General features: G+C 39.4%; 1 protein-coding gene across 2 annotated transcripts in view; it reads right to left on the reverse strand.

Moving 5' to 3' along the window:
* MINDY3 (MINDY lysine 48 deubiquitinase 3) overlaps positions 1-11,100 on the reverse strand; it is an 86,861-nt gene extending 75,761 nt beyond the window's left edge. The window contains exon 1 of one of the 2 annotated variants that reach the window (XM_020881275.2): positions 10,767-11,100. In XM_020881275.2, the coding sequence (XP_020736934.1) occupies positions 10,767-10,860 (94 nt within the window). In that variant the 5' untranslated portion in view covers positions 10,861-11,100. The remainder of the gene's footprint in view (positions 1-10,766) is intronic. The other variant, XM_020881276.2, reaches the window with a different exon arrangement.
* Positions 11,101-19,428: the final 8,328 nt, after the last annotated feature.

Below are 19,428 nucleotides of genomic sequence, written 5' to 3' on the forward strand. Positions count from 1 at the left end.
ACTTTGCCTAAATCAAGTCGTAACAGGTGACTTGAAGGCTGACCTTGAATGGAACTTTACCAGAGAGGCAAGGGTTGGAGAGTGACTTTCAGGTAAACAAAACATCTTTAGTAAAGGAAAAAGGTGTGGTAAGAACAGGACAAGTTCATGGATCAGAGGGAAATGTCACGCAGCTGAAGGGCTGTATGGGGGAGGATGGTGAGAAAGGAGAGATGACAGGACATTCATACTGGGAAGGGCCACATCATGACAAGTACTAATTAAAGTAACACAACCATACTGGTATTTTGCTTTTGCCTTTAAAGGACCAGAATGGGGAGGAGACCATTTCAACAGACCTATAGAGACAGTGCCAGACTAATAAAAACAACACTAACATGAGAGAAAACACTATATACAAACAGTATTTCTAAGGTAAAAATTAAGATTTGATGAATATATGCAAGTGCAGCAAAGGCTGGGTACATAAGAAATTAGATCTCTGTTTCTACCTTGAGACACTAGGTAGCAAGTGAGTTAAAACAGTATGGAGGACCCCACTCCAGTCCACCTCCTCTCTCTTTACCTTTCAATCTCTTTCAAATACGATTTAAACATGCACCTCCTACTTAAAAACAAAAATTCTCCTTAAGATTCTACCAGAAGGTCCTTGTTTACCCAAAGGAGTTGAAAATTTATGCCCCACCCCCACAAAAACCTACACACATTGTTTACTGCGCCTTTCATAACTGCCACAACTTGGAAGCAGCCAAGATATCCTTCAGCAGGGGAACGGATAAATAGTACATACAGAAAATGAAATATTATTTGGTGTTTAAAAAAATAATGGCTTGCAAGCTGTGAAAAAACCAGGAGGAAACAGTTATATACCATATGATTCCAACTATATGACATTCTGGGGAAGGCAAAACTATGCAGACAGTAAAAAGATCAGAGGCTGCCAAGGGGAGGGGAGTGGGGGATGGGGTGAACACATAGAGCACAGAGGATTTTTAGGGCAGTGAAAATACTCTATGATATTATAACAATGGATACATTCCATTATATTTTTGTCACAACCCATAGGATGTACAAAACCAAGAATAAAAACTGTGGACTTTGGGTGATAATGATGAGTCAATGTAGGGTCAAAATTGTAACAAACACTCTGGTGGGAAATACTGACACTGGAGGAGGCTGTGCACGTTGTTGGGAGCACGAGGTATGGGGGGAAATCTCTGTATCTGCCCGCAATTTCGCTGTGAACCTAAATAACACTGTTCTAAAAGGAAAAGTCTTAATTTAAAAAATCATTTGACCATTAAAAAAAAAAATTTCCATCCAAGACTCCAAACACCACTCGCTCAAAGTATACCTAATTGTCTGTATGCACTGTCTCAATTTCCTTATCTCCCAATAAACTCAACCCACAATAATCTGGTTTTCAATCTGTGACTGCACCAAACTCATTCTCACCAAATTCAACAATGACCTCTCAGAGAATCATCTGAAATGCTCACCAGTGACTTGTGAAAACCTTCTGGCCCTTGCTTTAGTGGTCCCTCCTGTTCCAAGTTTCCCTTTGTTGTTTCTACGCTGTATCAATGTTTATCAGCGACTAAATGCTAATGTTCTTCAGGTCTTGGCTTTTAGAGTCTTTGTTCTTTTCATTCTACATGTTCTCCCAGTGTAACTCATCTACTCCCAAGGTTTCCACTATGGGTTAGTGATTATATAATCACTATCTCCAAATACAGCCTTGACTGGAACTCCAGTCACTGACAGAATCTAAATTTCTTAACATGGTCTTGTATGGTCGGGCTTCTGCCTGTATCTCCTATCTCATCTTTTGATACTTTCCTTCTTTAGCCTCCAGGTATGCAGACCTTCTTCCAGACCCTCAAATATCCATTATCTCTCTGGTTTCTCATGCTTTGAACATGTTCCCTCCACTTGAAACACTTTCTCCAAAAAACTCCCACTTTTCTTTAAGGCTTCACCTTATAAGATCCTCTTGGTTCAAGGGCCCAAAACACATCTTGTATCTGCCCATTTCCACTCCATTTCTGGTTCACCTTCAGGTTCTAACCACCATCATCTTTCATCTAGAACACCATTAGGAATTTCCAATCAGGATCCCCCTGCCCCATTTCACCCACATCCCAACTCCCAACTCACCCCTTACCTATTCACCATAAATTTACCAGAGAAATCATCTAGAAATGGAAATCAGTTTTTCTCATAGACTGCTTAAAATATTCAAATGGTTTCTTACTGCAATTAAAATAAAATTCAAACTCCTTTTTCATTGCCTAAAAAAGACCCTATATGATCTATCAATCCCACCTTCCCTCAGTTCACTCTTACCTTCATCATATACAGTGGTCTTAGTCCTCGGAACATCTCAAGGTCTTTACCTGGGGCCTTGGTGTCTGCTGTTCTCTCTGCATGAAAAGGTCTTTACCCTTCTCATAGCTGAATCCTTCTCATCCTAAAAGACTCAGTTGAGGTATTAACTCCTCAGAGAGCTGTTCCCTGACAAACCTAGCTAAGTAGATCCTTCCTACCATTCCCCAGCCCAAATAGGACTTATCGTCATCTGTAATTACATTATTGTTCATTTGTTTATTATGTCTTGCCTTGCAAGTATCCTGCCTCTCTTATAGACCACTGTTTTCCTAGTGTGTTATTATTAATACAGCTAATACTCAATGAATACTTGCTGAAATTTTGGGAGGAAAGATAATGGGGGTGAGCTCATTCACATCCAACTCTTTGTGAGCCCATGGACTCCTCTGTCCAAGGGGTTCTTCAGGCAAGAATACTGGAGTGGGTTGCCAGTTCCTTCTCCAGGGGATCTTCCCAACCCAGGGATCAAACCCATGTCTCCTGTGTCTGTTGCATTGGCAGGTGGATTCTTTTCCACTGAGCCATCTGGGAAGCCTGACAATGGAAACATTTGTTTCTAAAATTCAGTCCCTAAAATGTGATGGGGGTGGGGGTGGGGGGGTATGGGTCTGGAGCTCAGGGCAGGGGTGAAGATTAAAGATAGCAACTTCAATCACCCTAAACATGGCAGCTAAAGTGAATGGGAACATACAGAACAAAGATAATGAAGCTGGTTAACATAAAAAAAAAAAAGAAAGAAAGAAAAAAGAAACAAGCAGATGCTGAGTCAGCAAGAAGACTGACAAAGACTTGAAAGCTAAGAGAAAAACAGTGTGAGGCCCCAGAAAGGAAAAGCAGTCAGTCACCTGTCTCAAATGCTGAGTGGAATAAAAACATAAATGAAAACCCTGGATTAATAAGCATGTCACCACTGGGAATACTAAAAAAGGGAAACTTAGAATGCCAGGAAAAGCAGTCAAATTTTAAAGGGTTGAAGTGTGATTCACAACACAAGCAGAGGAGAAACTGCAAACTATGTTAAACAAGTGAAGGGACAAAGGATGACACCTTGAAGGGTAGCTGGATAAGGAATTATTATTTTATAGACCAAAGGGCATGAGATTGAAAGAAGGAAAAAAGTGATCAAATGGAAAAGAGAAAGTTTAAGGACGCTGAGTTCTGAGAAAGCTGAGCTGGTACACAGTAGTGGTGGACTGGATAAAGAGGTTCTCAAAGTGTGGTCTACAGAACCCTGGAAATTTTAATGACCTTTTAGGGAACCTGCTAGAGGGGAAAATTATTTTCTACCATAATACAGAGATATCTGCCCTCTTCTCGGTTTGCTATTCACAGTGATGGTACAAAACAAAAAGTGGGTTATGTTACTGTTGCCTTAGCACACATCAAGGCGGTGCCATTAAGCTGCACCAGCAGTCACTGTACTAGGAAACACCCTGATATGCTCTCAAACACACACAGAAAGCCAATTTACCTTAAGAAAGCTCTTGCTAATGCTAATCTTATTAAATCTTGACTCTGAATACAAAGTACTTTAAAAAAAAAAGTCTGTATGACATAATGGGAACCACCCATAAAGCACCTCTGCTACATACCCTGTACAGGTGTCTCAAAGAAAAGCAGATATGTAATTTTTTGAACTGTGAGCTAAACTAACAGCTTGTCTGTTTATTTTTACTTTGAAGAGCTACTAACAAACTATGATTATTTAGACTTTTTCTCAGAAGTAAATGAAGTGAGCCTGATACTTCAAGGAAAAAAAACTGACTACTTTTGCCAGCAATAAAATTTCAAGCTTTCAAGTGATTAACTAAAATTCTGTAAAACTCAGGGCCAGCACTGTGAGCCTGAAGCTTCCCAATATTCAAAAGAGATTTTTCTGACAGGATCAGTGAGATAATAATAAATATGACTTTAGATAGTTTAATAATATGTGTTAACATTTGGAAGATTAGCATAAACCAGTGGACCAATAATTTCCAAACAACTGATGCAAATGGCTACAAATTAATTCACGGGTAGAAGATCCACTCAAGGTACAAGACAAACCAATGGATTTCAACTCAATCGAGTACAAAATGTTCATTAATGTGGCTTCAGATTTCATATTTCAACTAACCTCTAAGAAACTACCACTTGCTGAGTTTCGGTGTAGTATCAAAGAAGAATATCCACAATTATTTGAAAATGCTATTGTGATACTCCTTATGTTACCAACTGCTTACCTGTATGAAGCTGGATTTTCTGCATACACTTCAACCAAAACAACAGACTGAGTGTAACAGAATAAATGGAGAAGCAAGAGAGAATCCAGCTATCTTCTACAGAGCTAGACACTGAAGAGATTTCTTAATGTAAAATATTGCCACAGGTCTCAATTTTTTTTTCATAGTGAAGTCTTCAATAATTTTTAAGAGTGTAATGGGGCCCTGAGTTTAAATAAACTAGAGAAAAAGAAAACTTTAGCAGGTTTTCAACTTAGAAATACGGGCAAAGAGGAAGTGAAGAGATGTTACTGATCCGAGAGCAACAGAATGAGGGGCACAGAAAACTGAGAATAATAATTCCAAAAAAAAATAAGTGTTGACAGGATAAAGAACTAAGGGAAACACTGAGGGCTCAGCTAAGGTTTAATTAGTACATCTGTACTGATGCTGACCACAATTTTCTCCAGTAACACGCAACGCTTTGGGAGAAACAGTATAGAGGAGATGCTAAATGTAGGCTAAAACACAGGCATGATGGATGGGGCAAATTTAATAATGACAGATGAGAACTAAGGGGGCTGATGATCACATCAAGACAAGCAAAACTGAGATCCAACCTGGAAACAAGAAGTGAAGCCAAGGGACCTCTACTTTCATCCACCTCTTTTCCTAGTAGCAAGAAAGAAAGTATCACTGGTGTTGGGCCTAAGTGCAGAGGTGAAGCTAAGCTCTTCTAAACTTTCAGGGTATGTGATAAATAAGTATCAGTAATGGATTCTTGGACTGCAAGAAGATCCAACCAGTCCATCCTAAAGGAGATCAGTCCTGGGTGTTCATTGGAAGGACTGATGTTTAAGCTGAAACTCCAATACTTTGGCCACCTCATGCAAAGAGCTGACTCACTGGAAAAGACCCTGATACTGGGAAAGACAGGGGGCAGGAGGAGAAGGGGACGACAGAGGATGAGATGGCTGGATGGCATCACCGACTCGATGGGCATGAGTTTGGGTAGATTCCGGGAGCTGGTGATGGACAGGGAGGCCTGGCGTGCTGCAACTCATGGGGTCGCAAAGAGTCGGACACGACTTGAGTGACTGAACTGAACTGAATGAATTCTTGCCCTTTCTTAAAATCACTAATAATGTAATTCAGTTTTCAAGGTCCATGTGTGTGACTTTTAGACCATTATGATGAGTTGCTTTTGTACTTTAAGAGATAAAAACCCCAAGGAGAGAATTCTAGGCAGTTCTGCTTTATACCAAATTCTGTTTAATTGCAGCATATATGCTTGAGGGTGTTATCTGATAATGAACAAAGGCTCTTACAGCTTAAAATGTAATAAAGTCAAACAAATGAAAATGAACTTTTCTGTCCTAAAACAGGACTATGCTATGTAGGCATCTCCGTTTATAACAAGGCTTCACTTGAGTTGGAATTTTTTTGGATATAGTCATTTTTCTTGTCAAGTGTTCTCATATTTGTATTATTTCCTAGTTTTAAGAGGAATTAACTTATCACAAAATGACTGTTCTACTAATTAGATCTGAAATTAGCCATCTAACTTAGCATCTGACCCTAAGCATATGATTTTGTATCACACTGGACAGCACTACAAACACAGAAGTCTTTCTCAATTTTATGGCTCATAACTAATTTAAACCTAACCCATGAACCTCTTTGCAATTTCCTAGTCTTTTACTTTCAGATGACTGACTTACATTATTCAAACCAGTTTGACAACTACTGCTTATGTAGTTCTAGTCTTCCACGTAAACAAAAGGCTATACAGAATGACTTCATTTGTCATCATAAATTAGATAATATTAAGTGAAATCTGAACTGAGCCTTAGTCTCCTCATCTATAAACAGGAGAATAACTACATTTATCTCTTGCTGTCTCTTGGGGTTGTTGCAAAGATTCACCAAGATTTTCAGAAACTGTAAAGCATAATACAAACGTAAGGTATTATCATAAATATTTTGAACTTAAAAATACATTACGTACTCAAAGTACCAAGAAATTGACTTTATCACATAGGTTACAAATTGGAGATTTTAAACATTGATGTTTTAGGTCAAATGTGATGTACGTAGGTTTTAGAAAGTAAAATCTATATTGGAAATAAAAGGCTTCCAACAACAACAAAGATCTTTGAAGTTATGTGATCCACAGTACTGACTTACCTTCACATCACACTTTCGGATTTTAACCCAAATGTTTTAACTCCTGACTACATTTTTAAACTTACATTTTTACTGATCCCTTAACTTTTCAAGTTATTTAGAATCATTTTTTTTTTTTAAATCATATAGTAAACACTCTCTCACACAGAAAGCGCAAAACTCTAATTTCAACCACAGCTCCAAACACTCCACCTCCGCCCTAAAACACACTGAACTGCAACAAATAGCAAAACTGGGTTTCTCTTCTGGCTAATCTTTAGGTGAAACAATGAAGTAACTTAAAGCTGGAAGGAACAGGGTAGAGAAAAGGAAAAGATGGGTTCTCAGAGTTTATAAAGTACATCAGGGTTGGCTTGTTTTTTAAATGCAGATTTGGAACACAGCCACACCCATTTTATCAAGGGTAGCTTCTGCTGCAACGCCAGAGACAATAAAGTCACTGGCCCTTTAAAGAAAATATTTGCCAAACACTGGTTAGACAATCAATACTGAAAAGAAAACAAAGTCTCAACCAGCAAAAATGTTTTCCTTTGTATTAAGATTAATATTTACTTTTGTTAGATCATGATGACTCTTATTCTGGTTCTGCTGGGTTAAGGTCAACCTGACCACTTCCAACCATCTCCACCACCACTACTCTCCCGGTCTAAGTCATGGTCTTTTACCCCCTGGATCACTGCAATTCTCTCTCATTTGGTCTTGTCTCACTCTATCACTACGGTCCATCCTCAAATTTAGCAGTCAGGTCAGTCCTTTAAAAATTGTCATGTCGTTGTCTCTCCTTTGTTCCAAACCTCCCAATACCAAAGTCCTAATGGCCTATAAAATCTTAGTTATCTGGGCCATATTGTTTCTTATATCATCTTTATTGGTCCCCTCTTCCCTCATTCCGTCTCCAGCCAAACTAACCTCCTTCCCGTTCCTTAACCAGATGTAGTCTGCATTAAGTCTTTTATGATGGCTATCCTCACTGCCTGGAATACTCCTCAGATATCTGCGTGACTAATGCAGTTCCTTCAAGAGTCTGTTCAAATCTCATCTTAAAATGAGGCTTTTCCAGGCAACTTCACCCTATAATTCCTACTTCTTTACCTTCTAGTATATATACTTTTTATGCCGCATTTGTTATTTGTCATCCCTTGCTCCCTATCAAGTAAGCCTGGAACACTTCAGTTTGAGAGAAAGGAAGGATAAATGATATTTACAAATAATGAAGTAGAAAAAACATTTTGCCTTTAAAAAGCATCAGTGGCAATTGAGCAGGAGGGAAGTAGGCAGGAGTAGGGAGTAAATGTCCAAGTTAAACAACAAAACAACTTCAAATCTTTAAATTATGTGGCTTATTGGCTTTAAAATAAAAACTGCAAAAAAAAACCCCACAAAACACAAAACCTCAAACCAAAACCCTACTTTTCTCTCTTTTTAAAAAAAGTATTCGCAAAAGAGAATTATCTTAAACTGCCAATTGAGTTTTAAAAGAACACACACACACACAAAAACCTATGTGCTACTCCTGCACTTACTGCTTTAACATATTATCTAAAGCTGCCAAATCAATTAAAGGGGGGGAGGGGGAACTCCTAAAGCTGTTTTACATATCAAAGGAATTTAACAGGACCAATCAGTATAGTTTCATAAATGGAATATTCCTGGACATAGTTCTATAAATATTTACGCCAAAGACCTTACATCTATAACTTGCTTCCAAAAGATAATGAGGTTACAGTTGTCAATTCAAAGCACGGCTACATATGATGAAATAAAGCCAAAGCTGATGTCACATTACGAATGCAGTAAGTCAAGTGCAGCAAAGCAGTGTCTTGTGTCATTCCCAAATCATTGCCACAGCAACCTTCAGCAATGATTTCTGTCTCCTCTGAGAAAGAATAAATGAATACAAAGTCAACAGAGCAAAACCAGTGACAACATCCCTCTGATTCAAAAGTGATTAACTTAAAAATACATTATCTGGTTGCCTTAAAATCATGATCAATTTAAGACCTTGAAGAATCAACCACAATATAGCTGCACTCTGTAAAGAGCAAAAAGTAAATAACCTTTCATTTTCAAATGATATTGATTGAACACATCTTGTTAAGGAACTTCCTTCTGACTACAAGATGGTAGAGCATTCTAATGTGCGATTATGAACTGATCTAATTAACAATAATTTCTTGCAACTGTCAGGACATGGCTAGAGAGTGATCTTTGGCTTGATCTATCCTACTATTAAGCACTTTCTAAATTAAGCTATCATTTTCTGAGTGTTTATGTCAGATATTGTGTTAAGTACTTGCCTTTAATCCTCACAACAAACCTGTAAGATTGGCATTAGTATTATCTGCTCTCCACAGCGAAGAAAACTGAGGCTTAAGTTAAAAAACTTGAACCTAGAACCAAAGAATGCGTATCCCAGACTGCTCCTGCTCCTAACCATTATTAGAACTGCCAATCTGAATTCTCCTTGTATCTGCAACACAGTACTAAAATAAATGAGGCCAAATATCACCCTATTCTGTGCTGTATTACTGCTTAATTAACAAAAAGTAAAACCTTTCTCAATCTTACAATCTTGCATGCTTTAGGGCTATTCATTACTAGAATAAATAAGACAAATAGGAAAATAAGTTTTAAAACAGAACTTGCAAATGTGAATGCCCATGATTTCTGAAAAAAATCAGTTAAGTGACAAAATTAGGTTTGTAAAAAGAGCCAAACAAATTACCTGTCTGGTTAAAAACAGAAAGGAAAACAAGACAGAGCTGTGACTTGTAATTCACTCCCAGTTCTATCAATTCGTGCAACTTTGGCCTGGTCATTTAGCCTTCGGGATTCATTTTTCTCATCTTCAAACAAAGAGTAATGGACTAAATAACCTAACTAGCTGTTATACATTATGATTCTGTTTTTACCAGGTCTTAGAAGTATCTGAGAGGGAAGAAGAGATTATTTAAACCCTAAATGTGTGTTACTAAGTAAACATTATGAAGTAAAGACATAGATATACTATGCTAAATTTACCCCAAATTGAGAAAGAGTATTTTCTAAATAAATGTTTTCATAACAAAATATTTTAATACTACTACTAAATAGCTACTATTTATTGGCTTGTGATGTTTTACATACATACATTACCCATGCTTCAAAGACTATGCTGTTAACTTCACTTAACCTCACCAGTCTTTCTTATCACCTTAACCAATGTGTCCGTTTTGTGTTAATATTAAAACGCACGAGTTAGGGATGATTACTAGCATAAAGTGCACAACGCAGAGCCTGGGACAGCTCTGGAATTAAATATGTGTGTGTGTGTGTGTGTTTTCTATTTCACAATTATTCGTAGTATTAACAAAACTTCTTATATAATTCAAAATCCTGTCTGAATAATCATATTGGCGCAGGAAGTTCTCTGAGCCACGAAACAGATACTAAATCACCTCAAAATCAGGGATATCGGGGTGTAGAAAACACTTTGCAGCCGCGTTTCATTTTTGCACCGAGTACCACGCCTAACCGCCTAATTAAAATACAAACTGCACCATCGTTTCGTGGAATTAGCCACAGTGAGTTTCACGTGGATTTCCCTTCTCTCCAAAATTAGACCAAACACCAAGATGAAGCCTCGTTAGGGGGTAAAGACCCAGGAGGCCACAGCAAGTCTTGAGAAATGGATACCAAGGCACAGGGCACACCTTCAGTGTTACGCCCTGCAGCCCGACGGCCGCCCCCTTCTCCTTTCCAGCCCAAAAGGCAGCCCAGGGAACGGCAGGGGCATTTCGGGTCTTTAGCCGCCAGCTGGAACCATTCTCCTACTCAACCTCTACCCCCTGGAAGGGCAGGGCGTTTCTAGAGAGTCCAGTGTCAGTGCAAAGCAGGGGAATTGGGACAGAGTGCAGGGCACGGGAGGGGACTGGCGCGAGAGGCGTCACGGCTCGACTCTCTCGGGGCAAAAAGAAGCGGGGGCTGGAAGCCAGAGTCCAGCCGGGGTACCTTGTGTCCAGCGGCAGAAGATGGTGTCAGAGAGACCGGGGCTGCTGTTGGTGCCCCACACCAGCTCCATCAGCTCTTTAGTCAGTTCGGACATGATGGGATGCCGGAGAGCTGGTCTTGGCTTTCAGGACTCCTGCCCCGGCACATGGGGAAGGGGCGGCTTCCGAGATCAGAGTGGCGGGACGGCGGCGGTAAACGAGCTTGAAGGTCAGACGGGAGAGAGGCAAAAGGAGAGAGACCTACTTGCAGGGACCCCGCCTGTCAAGCCCGGTCGGAGCGGCAGCAAGGAGTTTCCCGTACCGGAAGTACCGGAGCCACTTCCGGCTTCTCTTTCACTACCGCCCCCACGGCCGGAGGGGCAGGCGGCACCTCCCCGGAAGCGGAAGTGGGGGTGGGGCGAGAAGAGCTGCAGGGGACAATTCAGGCCACTGGCCTTTCTGAACTCAGTGCAAGGGGGCTGTGGTGCAGTGGCTGCTTTTGTGTTGGCAGGAGCATCGCATCCGTGGGCGTTGGCATATTTCTACCATTGTAGAATACCTCCTTCTCCGCACTGCTTTGGGCTTAGTCCCCAGGCCCAAGCTCTGGGACTCAGAACATAACCTATACTTTAAGATTTGTAATATTAATTATGCCAAACTACAGCTTTAAGAGTATGGTTGATTCTCCTTGAGGACTCATGTCTGTGTGGAGAGCCGCCCATAAATTGAAGGCTGTCAATCTCTTGCTAAGTCACATTAAGTTAAACCAACTATCAACATAAGTGAAGAATGTGGCCGAGTGAGTGTTAGAAATGCCTGACCCGAGCATAACGGAGAATTACAAACCTCTTCACAGGAAAACAGATTCAAAGCGGCCCGTTTGTAAATGGTAGAGCAATTTTATCTACAATTTTGAAGACTGTAGGGTGTATGGGCAACATGTGAGCTTAAAGACCAGGTTTCAATCATTGACAAGCATTCAGTTAAATTTAGTGGCTTCCCTGAGTTGGTGATGGCTTGAGAATCTTGGCGTGCTGCGGTCCATAGGGGTCGCAAAGAATTGGACACGACTGAGCGACTGAACTGAACTGAAAATTTTCCATTTGTGACACTTAAAAAGAAGAAAATTTATTCTGACTGAATTTGGAATTTCAAACAAAAAGGCAAAAATCTGATAGGCTCCTTCCAGGCAGCAAATAATAGGAGTTTGCTAATTTATACTCTATTTTTGACTTAAGTAACCTTTGCTGTTTTTAAAAGGAATTGCTCAAAATACCTAAACCATATCCATAGACTTCTTCCCAATCTTTAACCCTTGTGAAATATCCTTTATCCTGTTTTTCAAACCAAATCTTACTCATTCTTCAAGATGTATGTTGACTTAAAAAATAAAGCCTAAAAATTAAAAGTTTTTTTTTTTTTTTTAAATTCAGTGAGAATTTTTAGGAGTTTAAGCCTGGGAAACAGCATCTCTAGTAACCCTGAGAGAACTGCTCTGAGGAGGCGAGGGGAGGAGCCAGGTTAATAGAAGTTTTGCAACCAAGGATAGGTAGTCTGAACATCAAAAGATTATTGTTAATTAAAGGAAGCCAGATATCCCACAATCCAATATTCTTGGGCTTCACTGGCGACTCAGATGGTAAAGGATACACCTGCAATGCAGGAGATCTGGGTTTGATCCCTGCGTGCGGAAGATTCCCGTGGAGGAGGGCATGGCAACCCTCTTCAGTATTCTTGCCTGGAGAATCCCCCTGGACAGAGGAGCTGGCAGGCTGCAGTCCATGGGGTTGCAAAGAGCTGGACACAACTGAGCGACTAAGCACATCACAGATATCCCAAGCTAAAGAATTAAGTGCTTTTCTATGTCTGGGAAGATGCAAGAGTCTGGGATCACTGAAATCATTTCTTTCAGATGTATCTCAGCTATCCTGGGCCAGTAGCCTGTGTTTTTCACACCCTGAGCTCCACTGGGGCTCACCTTAGGGAGTAGCTACAGTCCTAGTGGCTGCTAGTCCACTGGTACCCTTCTTCCTGAGTGCCCTTAGGGCTCAGGAATTCACATTGGAGTGCTGTAATCACTGATGACTGTGATATCCCTGTTTACTGATGTGGCAGGAAATACTCCATTTCTTGGTGCTTCCCTGGTGGTTCAGATGGTAAAGAATCTGCCTGCAATGCAGGATCCAGGATTGGGCTGACCCCTCGGCAAAGGGAATGGCTACCCACTCCAGTATTCTTGCCTGGAGAATTCCATGGACACAGGAGCCTGGTGGGCTACAGTCCATGGGGTCACAAAGAGTGGGACACAATTGAACAACTAACACTTCCACTTTTCACTCTACTTCTCACATAGTATAAATGGTACTTTGTAATAAAGCCTTCTCCAATTGCTACAATATAAAAGAAAATTTTTAGCTTCTGAAATTTCACGAAACTGAAAGTGAAGTTGCTCAAGTCGTGTCTGACTCTTTGCGACCCTATGGACTATAGCCTACCAGGCTCCTCTGTCCATGGGATTTTTCCAGGCAAGAATACTGGAGTGGGTTGCCATTTTGTGACTTGCTTATAACAATTACTGTCATTTGTACTTTGCAAATAATTATTTATTCTTCTCCTGTGGTAGATGTTTAAGGAAGATGAGGACCTGTCTTATTCATAGTACCTAATAGAGAGCCTTGAATATAGCTGGATCTCCGTATTAGAATGAAACTTGCCTTTATGGAACTTAAGACTTCACTTATGGAACTTAAGAATTCAAGAAGCGAGGAAATGAGGGGAAGTACCAGTGACTGGTTCAAGTAAATGTCTATTATTTGCACAGGTGATTTATAATTTGCAAAATTATTTCATTTCCTAAAAGACATAGAAGAGCCAATGCTCATAGATCTTGTAAGTGGCAGAACTCTAACGTCAACTACAAATTGGCACTTGCCATGGGTGCTTGCCCTCTACCTTTAATCTACAAGGATTAAGTCATGTGCCACTGCAGCTGCTAATTTTTTAACACCCTTGACAGGACTTCAGGGTGAAGAACAGAAATGTAGCATTCTGTGCTCTGGAAAAAATGGGCAGAACAGGTCATCAGATAGTTAGATATTTTGAGGAGCTGATTTTATGAGCCCAATTCTTGCACCTTGTCATATCTAGAAAAGCGCTAAAATCCTTCATGGTGATGACAGCTTGTTGTGACTAGCAGAAACCTTCCAAAAATATGTGCTTGATTGCATGTACACCCCCTTCACCAGAATCACTTATATACTGACCTTCATCACTACCTCTTTAGAGCAGTTTCTCAGGGCTATCTGAAATGCTATCTCTCAGGCTATAGTCCTCATTTTGCCCCAAATAAAACTTAACTCACAGTTGTCACACTGCATTTTTCTTAAGTCAGCAATAAGTTCAGAGGTGTTTGCCATATTTTTCTCTTTTCATTATTATAGAGGCATAGTTATAGATATAATTGTCCATGAATAGAAATAAATACTTTCAAAAAAATTTTTAATGCAATATTTCTTGATCCATGATTTTTCTTAGTTTTCAGCTGTGATGAAACTGGCAAAATCTTGGGTAGATGTTAATATGCATGATCTTTATACCTTTAGGTTATATTCTCTATTTGCAACATGCTTTAAATCTTTAAATTAGCTGGACATATTTTTAACAAGGAATATTTGATTGTTAAATTATTTATGTTGCTTAATTATTCATTACTTGCTACATTTGAATTGTGATGTTACTTACACTACATTAGAAATTCAAATTAATGTTCATTTAACATTTTTTTAGCTAGTAATTATTTAGAAAAATAACAATAATTGTAACAGTCAAGTTTGTTGCATATATTTCTGGTACAGAAGGATAATGCCTTTTTCATTTTTATAATGACTTGAAAATTATGTAATTTTTCTTTGGCATATTTTTCTTGCTCCATATTTACCATAATATTTTTTTCCTTAGGACCATCTATTAGTCTTAGTCTAAGTAGCTAACTCATGCCCAACTCTTGCGACACCATTGACTGTAGCCTGCCAGGCTCCTCTGTCCATTGGATTTTCCAAGCAAGAATATTGGAGTGGGTTGCCATTTCCTTCTCCAGGTTGCCATTTCCCAACCTGGGGAATCAAACCCAGGTCTCCTGCATTGAAGGCAAATTCTTTACCATTGAGCTATGAGGAAAGCCCAGGACCATCTATAGTTTTGATTAAATTGATGTGTGTCATTAAGATGCACATATACATGAATGCTCAGCGGCTCAGTCATGTCAGACTCTTTGTGACCCCATGGACTATAGTCCACTAGGCTCCTCTGTCCATGGAATTTTCCAGATAAGAATACTGGAGCAGGTTGACATATAGGTTGCATAAATTATCTTTAATCCTAAAAGAGAGTCTTAAAATATCAAAACTTCCTGTTAACATGTTAAATTTTATTTGTAGTATTCTCTTTCAAATTCAAGTCAGGGCACCTCCATAAAGCTGGGCTTAGATTACCAGGATCATTAACTCTCTTTATCCAAATTCACTATTTCAAAGAAACAGAATTATTCATTATCAAATGCTGACTCCATGCTGAATTATTCTGTTGTCTTTCCCCAAGTTTCCCTGTCAAAAAAAAGCAAAACAGCTTCATAACCATGTTCCTAGCAACTACCATGAAAGAACACTTCTCCAACTAGAAGCCCTCAGCTTCTAATTTAGTATATTTGCACCACTTGTTTAAGAGAAATCAATCTTTCAGATTTCCACTCTACAATAAGACAAGTTCTAGGCATGTTACTAAAACAATGCTCTCTGTATTTATTAATAAAAACTATTTCATGTATATGCCCCTTGGCTTCCAATAACAGTGTAAATCTGTCAAGCACATGAAATTCTTTTCTTTGCATCATACTAAACACATCTCAGTTCCTTTTAAATCCACCACTGTCATTCTCAGGTATGACATAAAATGTCATTTCCTACAAACACAAACACGTGGTGGAAAAGGGGTTCTGTCATTAAATGCTGAGTTAAACAAAGTCAGGCAAGAGATGCTCAAAATTCTCCAAGTGAGGTTTCAACAATACGTGAACCAAGAACTTCCAGATGTTCAAGCTGGACTTAGAAAAGGCAGAAGAACCAGAGGTCAAATTGCCTATATCCACTGGATCATCGAAAAAGCAAGAGAGTTCCAGAAAAATATCTACTTCTGCTTTATTGACTACACCAAAGCCTTTGACTGTGTGGATCACGACAAACTGGAAAATTCTTCAAGGGATGGGAATACCAGACCACTTTACCTGCCTCCTGAGAAATCTGTATGCAGGTCAAGAAGCAACAGTTCCAAAGAACTGGACACGAAACAACGGACTGGTTCCAAATTGGGAAAGGAGTGCATCAAAGCTGTATATTGTCACACTGCTTATTTAAGTTATATGCAGAGTACATCATGCAAAATGCCAGGCTGGATGAAGCACAAGTTGAAATCAAGATTTCTGGGAGAAATATCAATAACCTCAGATATGCAGATGACACCACCCTTACGGCAGAAAGCGAAATGGAGCTGAGGAGCCTCTTGGTGAAAGTGAAAGAGGAGAGTGAAAATGCTGCCTTAAAACTCAACATTCAAAAAATGAAGATCATGGCATCTGGTCCAATCACTTCATGGCAAATTAATGGGGAAACAATGGAAACAGTGACAGACGGTATTTTCTTGGGCTCCAAAATCACTGCAGATGGTGACTGAATCCATGAAATTAAAAGACACTTGCTCCTTGGAAGAAAAGTTATGACCAAACTAGACAGTATATTAAAAAACAGAGACATTACTTTGCCAACAAAGGTCCATCTAATCAAAGCTATGGTTTTCCCAGTAGTCATGTATGGATGTGAGAGTTGGACTACAAAGAAAGCTGAGCACCAAAGAACTGATGCTTTTGAACTGTGGTGTTGGAGAAAACTCTTGAGAGTCCCTTGGACTGCAAGAAGATCCAACCAGTCCATCCTAAAGGAAATCAGTTCTGAATATTCATTGAAAGGACTGAAGCTGAAGCTGATGCTTCAATACTTTGGTCACCTGATGCAAAAAAATGACTCACTTGAAAAGATCCTGATGCTAGGAAAGATTGAAGAAGGGGATGACAGAGGATGAGATGATTGGATGGCATCACCCACTCGATGGTCGTGAGGTTGAGTAAGCTTGGGAATTGGTGATAGGGAAACCTGGTGTGCTACAGTCCATGGGGTTGCAAAAAGTCAGACACAACTGAACAACTGAACTGAACTGAGCAAGAGATGGAATTTTATTTGAATCATTTTTTTCTCTGAGTCTCTCACAGTTTATTTCTACAGAAAACTGTTTGGAAATCATTGGCCACAGTATAAAGAAATAGATTTTTTAAAACTTTTTTTTCTTAGGTTATTTGGATGTAGACCATCATTAAAGTCTTTACTGAATTTGTTACAGTATTGCTTCTGTTTTTTGTTTTTTGGCCACAAGGCATGTATGATCTTAGTTTTCTGACTAGGGACTGAACACACGCCCCATGCGTTGGAAGGGGAGGTCTTAACCACTGGACCACTAGGGAAGTCCCTAATGGAATAGATGTTTGGTAAGAATTAGAAAGCCTGGATGTTAGTTTTAATTTGGGTACTGTCACCTTGGATGACTCACTTAACTCAGTATACTGTGCCTTCTCCATTTATCAGTTCAGTTCAGTCGCTCAGTCATGTCCGACTCTTTGCAACCTCATGAATCGCAGCACGCCAGGCCTTCCTGTCCATCACCAACTCCCGGAGTTTACTCAAACTCAAGTCCATTGAGTTGGTGATGCCATTCAGCCATCTCATCCTCTGTCATCCCCTCCTCCTGCCCCCAATCATTTCCAGCATCAGGATCTTTTCCGATGAGTCAAATCTTCTCATCAGGTGGCCAAAGTATTGGAGTTTCAGCTTCAACATCAGTCCTTCCAATGAACACCCAGGACTGATCTCCTTTATGATGGACTGGTTGGGTCTCCTTGCAGCCCAAGGGACTCTCAAGAGTCTTCTCCAACATCACAGTTCAAAAGCATCAATTCTTCGGCACTCAGTTTTCTTCACAGTCCAACTCTCACATCCATACATGACTACTGGAAAAACCATAGCCTTGACTAGACAGACCTTTGTTGGCAAAGTAATGTCTCTGCTTTTTACTATGCTATTTAGGTTGGTCATAACTTTCCATTTATAGTAAAGGCTACATTTAAATCATCTCTTAATATCCAATTTACTTTAGATCATGCCCAGTTCTGATTTTTAAAACTGGCTGATTAGAAGTTAAGGTATATAGGAGTGAGAAGAAAATGAATGTTGAGCAAGTATAAAGAGTAAACAGTTTAGCACTATTCTTCACTAACACATAGAATTAAAGAGGTTGATAATTTACCACTTGTCATTTAGCTGTGCTAAAATTTAAACTAAGATCAACTTCAAACTTGCATATTAATCCAGAAGTAAATATATTAAGTGAGTATATAAGATATACACACTTGGATGTGTCACAAGTACTTCAGACTTAGTATGTGCTAAATCAAATATCTTGCCCCAGAAAACCTTCTCCCCTTTTCATATTTCATTATCAGTGAATGGTGCCATTCTGTATAAACATGCACATTTTTAAATGTTCTCTATTTTGATATAATAAGTAAGCACTTTGAGCCTCAGATGCCACATACAGAAAATACACTTACTAATAATTACATCGTACAGAGATTATGGGATTTAACAGAGTACACAGAAAAAAACACATAATGAAAAATGCTATTCTTATGTTAGCTATATTGATGGTTTGAACCAGGAACCTTGGGGAGAAAGGTGGAAGATGAGCTATTTGATGAGCATTTGAGCTGGAGAAAACATCAGAGAAGTTTGAACTGGACAGAATTTAGTATTTTGGCCACACTGTGTCGCATATGGGATCTTAGTTCTCCGACCAGGGATCGAACTTGCGTCCTCTGCATTAGAAGCAATCGTCTTAACCACTGGACCACTGAGGAAGTCCCCTGAATTGGATAGAATTTTGACTAGCAAAGACAGGGAGGATGTGCATTTAGGCATGAAATATTGCAGCAGGAGCCTGGCATCAGTGTCACTAGAGAGATGAGTGAAGAATGTCAGATTAAGGAGGTGCTATAGACTGAATTGTGCCTCTTCCAAATTCATATGCTGAAGCCTTAGCCTCAATGTGACTTGCAAATAATGCCTTTAAAGAGGTAGTTAAGCTTAAATGACATCATAAATATGGGATTCTAATCCAATAGAACTGGTGCGCTAATAAGAAAAGGAAGAGACACCAGATATCTCCCTCTTTCTCTCTCCCTTCACGGTTCTCTTTCTCCCCCATCTTTATCTTTGGTTTTCTACTGTTCTACTGTGTTATCTTGGTATGGGTCATTTCTATTTATCCTGCTTAGTATTTGTTGTACATTTTCAAATCGTAAATTTATGTCTTTTATCAACTTGGAAAATATTTCAGCCATTTCATTTTTAATATTTTTTTCTCAGTCATTATTATCCATCCCTGGAAATCCTAACAGACATACATTGGGTTTAGCCACTCAGTGTCCCATGCTCAACTTGTCTTCTATATATGCCATTTATTTTCCTCTGCATAATATATATGTAAAATAAAGTCTTCATCTTTTAATCTCTGCTCACCTCTGTCTT

The sequence above is a fragment of the Odocoileus virginianus genome, chromosome 9 (genome assembly GCF_023699985.2).
Source record: "Odocoileus virginianus isolate 20LAN1187 ecotype Illinois chromosome 9, Ovbor_1.2, whole genome shotgun sequence".
NCBI lineage: Eukaryota > Metazoa > Chordata > Mammalia > Artiodactyla > Cervidae > Odocoileus > Odocoileus virginianus.